Here is a 7556-nt window from a genome sequence, read left to right on the forward strand (position 1 = left end):
TTCTTACCCAGTTTATAAAAAACCACGTTTCTATGTAAATAATGTAATAAGCTGAGCCCACATTCTAAGAAAATTCCAATAAATAATTTGTTCAACTACATTCAGTGGAAGTTAGCCTTTTATGGGCTTGTCAATAAACCAATCTTCCATTTAAAAGTTTCTATGGTAAAATGCATTTGAATTTCCATAAGCAACTTTACAATTGAATTTTTGGAATGTAACTCAGATACATGGAGGAACTTATACACTTGTTATAGTATATTATAACAACTAATACTTACTGTGTACTTATTGCATTCATTATTTCATTTAACCCTACAACAACCTCATGTGGGAGAGTTTATTATCATTCCCATTTTACAGGTGAGGAAAGCAAGGCACACAGATCACGCAAAACTTCCTAAGGTCACCAGGCTCGTGCAGAGTAAGGTTCAAAGCCAGGCAGTCCAAACCATATCCTGCACCCAATTTTTTCCAGTCTATCATCTGCTAGTTTCCATGTGATATGGGTTTTGCACATAAAAGTGGTTCAAATGTTTTGATGATGGTAAGCCCAGATAAAGTGAGCACAGTTCAATTTTTTGATCAAGTAAAATTAAATCTTACAACTGAATACAATTGCTTCCGTATAATTATATTAGAGGAAGCTCTGCACAGCTACCTAGGAGTCAGCAAATGTTTTCTGTAAAGGGCCAGAAAAGTAATTATTTTAGGCTTCGTGGGTCATATGGTCTGTTGCAACTACTCAGCTCTGTCACTGTAGCATGAAAGCAGCCATAAACAATAAAACAAATGACCATGGCTATGTTCCAATAAAATCTTTGTTATAAGATGGGCAGTGGGCAGGAATCTGTCTGCAGGCAATAGGCTGGCCACCCCTGATCAAGATGCTATTATAATATAGCTAACAAATCCAAATATAGCTCTTCACACTTAAAAGCAGGGGTTTAGAAATTTAACTACCCAGATATTTGGTAAAATCTCCTATAGTAAATAAGAAACAGCACAGTATTGGCCAGAAATGTCCAAGTGCCTCAGAAGCACGTTGTTAATTAGTATTGCTAGATAAATACCCGGTGATTTGAACTCTCCTCACCCAATGATGGGATTAGGCAGTCCCTGCAATGGGATTGTTGCATAGGAATTGGTGCTTTTAACAAATACTCAAATGAGCGGTGTCCATACATAATCAACAGAAGCTACTGATGTGAAAACTATTCTCCCCAAGCTTTGGGGGTTAAAATCTAAAATGTAAGTTACAAGGGTTGCAAAGACTTCACCTGGAATGGTCATACATGCCACCATACCTTCAGAAGTCAGCATCAACGTTAAACTTGCTAGTATGGTGATAGCGATTTTACACAAATCTTTGACCAACTATGACCAACTCTACAATAATTCCACTAAAACATCTTAACCTAGTTGCATCAAACAGAACTCCCGGATGCTGTAGGAACTTAAGAAAATATCACAGTTCTCTGTGTATAATGACATCAACACAAAGTTGAATCAAATTTCCATTCTGAATTTTGAAAAGCCCTANTACGAGATGAGTCTGGCACATCTTAAACAAGAAGACCATCAAAGACTACCGGGGTCATATCAATGGGACATAGGAGCCAATACAAAAGGCTCTCAGTGGTCAAAGTTAGGATCTTTTGGGCCCCAAAGAAAAACTGCAATGTAGTTAAACAGATAACATAGGTAACCAAATAAAAGAATTCCATCTAATAAGCATAGAAGGAATAACAGAATTAGAGAACAACTAATTTTCAACCATTAATAAACTATGACTGTGAAATGAGAATTCCCGATGGATGGATCCACTGGCAAGCTGCACATCACACAAAGAGAGACCAACAGGCATTAAGTGCAGAGCGTCACTGAGGAAGAATGTTCCCAAAGAATGGAATCTGAACCTGATCAAACTTTAGATACAAATACCAGCTCACAGGAGCTATAGGGGACAATACAACAGGGTGGTATACAATCAGCTAATCCCAGACTACAGGAAATTCTGCAAAACAAAAGCCCTTTTTCTTTAACAAATAGATGCCAAGAAAACAAAAAGAGTGAGAGAGGGTTGCTGATGACTAAAAGACTAACAGCCATAGCGACCACGGCCAGTGCATGAGCCTTGTTTGGAACCTAAATAAACACAAGCCAACGATAAAAAAAGAATGTATAAAACAGTCATGGAATAGAACTGATAATGTTAGATGATGTTAAAAGAATTATTCCTTTTTCAGTGTGATATGAGTGATCGTTCAGAGGTACATAATAAATTACTGACAAATGAAATGATCTGCTACCTAGGATGTTCTTCAAATGATCAAATGGAGGCAGGATGGGAGGATTAGGTAAAACAGGTTTGGCCATATGTTAGTAAATGTACAAGCTGGATGATACACAGGGGGTTATTATAATACTCTAATTTTTTGCATGTTTGTAAATATCCCTAATTAAAATTTTTTTCAAAAATGCTTCAGATAAAAAATTAAAGAACTAAAAAAGATGAATGCAAATATGACAAAATGTGAACTGTCAAGTTCTGAGTGATGGGTATACGGTTGCTTATATTTTCTCTACGTTTGAAAACATTCATAATATTGGGTTGTTGGAAAAGTCATGACGTATTTTTTCTATGTTTTTTGTTGCAAAAATGCGTCATGACTTTTCCGGCAACCCAACAGTAAACAAAATTGTAAAAGCACTTAAACCCAGTAAAAACTGGGAGCTGGGTCAGGTTAAAAGGATTCTGAAATGTAGCTACAGACACCTAATGCTGGCGTTTACCACTAAAGCCCACAGAAAATTAAAAGCAGATGACAAGATACCAAAAAAGCTCAAACTTGAACTGTATTATTAGGGAAAGAAAAGAGAGGGACCTAGAGAAAAGGACTCCAGCTGACAAAACAGTGAAACTTATGACATAAAGGATCTCTAATTTAGAGTAAAACCACAGTATGATCAAATGGGAGGGGAGGTGTTTTACAATTTTTAGTTCAGGTCCCCGGTGATGACCAAAGAAAGATTTGGCTAAATCCTCAGTGCCTTAAGCGACAGGGATATAAACAGCAACCTCACAGAAGCTCAAAGCTTTCATAATTTGGAATTATAAAATAAACCAAGACAAAGCAGGCAGTGTGCTTGCTACTCAGATAACCAGCTTCTGACATCAGCAGCTATTGCAAAAGCACTGCTTCCCCATAGATCTTTAACTACAGCATGATCTCACGTCCTCCAAACCCAATAAGGCTCTTTCCCATACCTGATGATGACACACTGGTTCTCTCTGTCAATGATCATGTTTCTGTACATATTATCTGCAAGAGCATAGATATGAGGTGGGTTTTCATACTGTGCCTAGAAAAGGAGAAGAAAAAAAAAAGGTCAGATAAAGCAACACATTACATTTCTTTTCTTGGCCTTGGCCTAAACCACTGTATCTGTTCCAATGCCTATAATTACATCTTAAAGATTACATAACACAAGAATTCATTAAGTTGCCTAGGTCAGGAGGAGGAGTTACACCTAACAAAATGAAGATGGAATTTGGAAGGACTCTTCTGTAGGCATACCTGTGATTCAGCCTTCAGACATGACCCACGTCTTCAGATACTCTCCTTCCCACCCAAACATGCCTCTGCACATGACATTCCATTGCTAAGCGTTTCTAAAGACACTTGAGCAACAGGTCTTTAAAGAGAGAGGCCTACTGAAACCCTGGATCTGACTGTAGTAGAATTCTAAATTCCTACACAATTTGTTTTCTGTGAGGCAAATTGGAGATGACTATCTATGATGGAGGAGAAAAACTAAAAATTTTCCATAAGAAGAGGGCAAGAGATAGGGTTCTTTAAAGTGATTAAACTGGTTTGACCGGTTTGTTTCATTTCAGTAGGTGAAAAACAAAATCCTACCACATTAGGATATTCTCCTGGGTTTGTGTTTTTGTGTCATGGGATATCTTAGCCATGCATAAATATACATTCACCGTGTCAGGGTGACTTCAGACCTGCTTTCTTTAGTCTATTAGCACCCACCTTGAATGCTTCCTCAAAAATTACTAAAAAGAAAAATGCTTCATGTGGTGTAAAGCTGGAGAAAGAACACTCCTTAAATTTAAGGCTATCTAACATTAAAAGTGAAAGGAATACCCGATTCGGAGTGAGAAGGCATTTAGACTCTGTCTTACCCTTCACTGGTACGCATCTCTCAAGCTGGGATAATGATGCTCATGCTACAAATGTCACAGGGTAACTGAGATGATGGATGGAAAAGTAATTTGAAAAGGTAGAGAAATATGCAAAGGTACAGCAGCATTTACTAATTCAGCTTTCATCCTTATTATACAATGACTTACTACAGAAAAGGGGGCCTGGCCCAGGACTTGCCATTCATTGCAAGCTCTGCAGATCAAAGCTGAGTGACGAGGGGCAATGAGACGAGGGTGCTTGGATGCTCATACACGTGTTAAGCACTGGTGTATCCAGTGCCCACGGTTCCCCTGATGTTGTGAGCAGGAAGCTCACTGGGGAAATGCCTAGTGTGAGTCAGAGGCTATTCCTGGGACTGGTCTCCTGAATAACTCGGTATAGAAACAAGAATAATAGGTCACTGCCTTCACCTTACAGTCAGAAGGGGAGGCATGGAAGGGACAGTCTTAAAATGGCCTTCTAGCCTACATTGTTTATGCAGGATTATTTTTAATATCTCTGAAAACAGGAAAATAGATAATAGGAAAGAAAAAAAGGATGGAAAATAGAGCTGTGGGCAGTGGAGGGAAAGGTGTGGGCAAGTCAATGCCCAAGGAGGCTTTAAAGCTGATTAACTAGTTATACCTTTGCATGTGATCCTGTTTTTCAAATTAGTTTCCTATCTGTGGTCTCATCTAACTTCTTAGCTACCTATGAAAATTATAGGGTAGGCTTTTACTCCACCTGATTCTTCCCTCCCCTGAAATCCCTGAAAGTCATTAGGACCCAACTTCAGTTCCAACACCTAATAGATTGGAGTACTTTACCGCTCTGAGCCTCAGTTTCCTCATCTGTGAAATGGGGGTGGACAGTAATACACAGCCAGCATCCAGGGCTGTTTTATTATTGTCACAAGTGTACCACAGTACCTGGCACTCAGTAAATACCAATTTCACAACACTCTGTTACCATTAGCAGTTAAAAATAAATATATGTTTTTTAAATTCTAGGGCATTTCTTTAAAGAGAACTCTTCAAAAGATGAACGGTCTAAACGGGACTCATGTAGCAACGCTTTTCAGAAAACTGGAAAGAAACACCAGGAATGCACAGCACTTGTATCCACCCGCCTTGGCTGTCATGGAGATTGCCAAGCCAGCTTCGTGCCCGCTGCCCCAGGCCTGGCGATCAGGGCGCCAGGGCAGGGCCACGCCTCGGCCGACAGAGTTTCCCTTGTGCTGGGCTCCCATAAAGGCAGCATTATCAAAGGTCTCTCGCGTGGCAGCCTCCTTCGGCTCTAGCGACCAGCACCATTCATCTGGCAACAATGGGGTGGGCTCTTGCTCTGGGTAAATTGCCTTCCACTTCAACTGATGAATTTGTGTGGGCTCTCTTTTGTTTGTTTTCTCGGGGTCAGGATTAATGAATGCGCTTGTGCTTCTGCTGCAAAGGAAAGAGCGAAGGGAACAAGATGCCCGAGACAGGGAGGCCTGAGGAAGTGATGAGCCACGTAATGAAATACATTAATTAGGATTACAGTTTCTATTTTTAACACACACCTGAAATGGCTATGGAGCTAGGTCTGAATAGGAACCAGAGTCACATTAGTAAATGAAGTAATAAAAGATTCATTTTAATGTTCTAGTCACAGCCACAGCTTAAGTAAGTTCTGATTCAGACAAAATGACTCCTATGGCCCTATTTATTTTTTGCCCATTATTGACTTTTTAGTCCTAGAATTTTATGGCATGTATGGAAGGAGGAAGATCCTCCCAGCTGTAGGTTCTTCATCCCATTTGAGTAATTTTGTATATAATGTTCCAATATTAGTCCTAAGCTTTTTTGAGCTGCACTCTAAAGAGCTGCACATCATTAAACATCCGACAATGTCACCTACTTGAGCTTCCCCAATAATATTCATAATAAGGAAATGCAAATGATTGCCAACATCAAGAAAAATTAAACATGCTTCAAAGAAGCCCAAAACACTACAGTAATCTATGTAGCATGCAACTTACCGCTCCTTGGTACATTTCAATTTCCTTCTCCCCAAAGTATGGCATCTGCTTGAAAGGGTTGACTGAGATTAATACGGATCCTATATATGTCTGAATTTATATCCAGTTAAGGTCCATTGTTAATCTTCATAGCTATACATTTCTCAAATTAAGTAACCAGATGTTATCAAAAATTCATTATGACTATCAAAGGGAAAGCTCTTGTATTTGTTTTTTTTAAAGATGACAAATACAGACAAAGGCAATTACCAACCAGCTCATATTTTGTTCCTCTCCAGGAAGCGTAATACACTTAATTACTAAGGTGCTACAAAAATAAATTATTATTTGAAATGAATTGAAGCACATTCTTTTAAGACTGGTGACATGTACAGCTAGGAAAAACAGAAAATAAAACAGAAATGATGAAGGTGTTAAAAGAGCAGTTACCATGTCTCTTCTCAAATGATATTATTTCTTTTCCTTGGAACATTTTTCTCTCTTAGGTGTACTACAAATGTACTCATTTAACAAACAGGGATACAAGACGAACTTAACAGTCTTACTTTCTAGGAGTTTAGGGGAGCTGAGTTGTATCCATAAGATATTATTTAGAGCAGAGAATTATAAACACACACAGATCAGGTTTAGGGGGAAAAGGTGTTATTTCTAGAATGAGAGAGTGAATCATAACTGAAAAATTGCTAAAGAGTCATGGAAGAATGGGCAACAGCGAATGTAATTCCAAATGCCAAAATCAGGTGAGGTCACCGATAGATTAGTGGCCTTTTTTTTTTTAGGCAACATTTAGAACAGATAAATTGACGATTAAAATTATTAGGCAGATAAGAAATGTCCATGATGCTGTAGCCAAGACTAAATAGACCAAAAATGAACACTAATCGAACACATAAACATTTACATGGTACTAATCTAAGCTCCTCATCACAACCCTGTTACTATTTTCATCCTATTTTACTATAAGGAAATGGAGGCATAAAGAAATTTTAAAACTTGCTCAAAATCACAAGCTAGTAAGTGGCAGAGCTATGATTCCAACCCAGGCAGTCTGGTTGTACAGTCCATACTCCTAATCAATAAGCTATATTGTCTTTCTAAGATTAGCAGGTGTTATTGTTGTTATTATCGGTAGAGTTGCCAGATTTAGTAAATAAAATAAAAAATACCCAGTTGAAGTTTTGATAAACAATGAATAATTTATGTATATATATTCCAAATAAGTATGTCCCAAGCAACATTTGAGGCATACTTGTACTAAAAAGTTATTTGTTGTTTACCTGAAATTCAAATATAACCAGGTGTCCTGCATTTTATCTGGCAACCCTGAATTGGCAGCACAA

The 7556-nt window shown here is 38.3% G+C and overlaps 1 protein-coding gene across 1 annotated transcript in view; it reads right to left on the reverse strand.

Annotated features, from left to right (window-relative positions):
* Positions 1-7556, reverse strand: part of MYO1E (myosin IE) — a 218532-nt gene that overhangs the window by 113458 nt on the left and 97518 nt on the right. The window contains exons 4-5 of the mRNA XM_019657546.1: positions 6217-6306; positions 3272-3366 (exon numbers count right to left, since the gene is read on the reverse strand). Of these exons, the coding sequence (XP_019513091.1) occupies positions 3272-3366; positions 6217-6306 (185 nt within the window). The remainder of the gene's footprint in view (positions 1-3271; positions 3367-6216; positions 6307-7556) is intronic.

Source organism: Hipposideros armiger, unplaced genomic scaffold, assembly GCF_001890085.2.
Source record: "Hipposideros armiger isolate ML-2016 unplaced genomic scaffold, ASM189008v1 scaffold_276, whole genome shotgun sequence".
NCBI classification, from domain to species: Eukaryota; Metazoa; Chordata; class Mammalia; order Chiroptera; family Hipposideridae; genus Hipposideros; species Hipposideros armiger.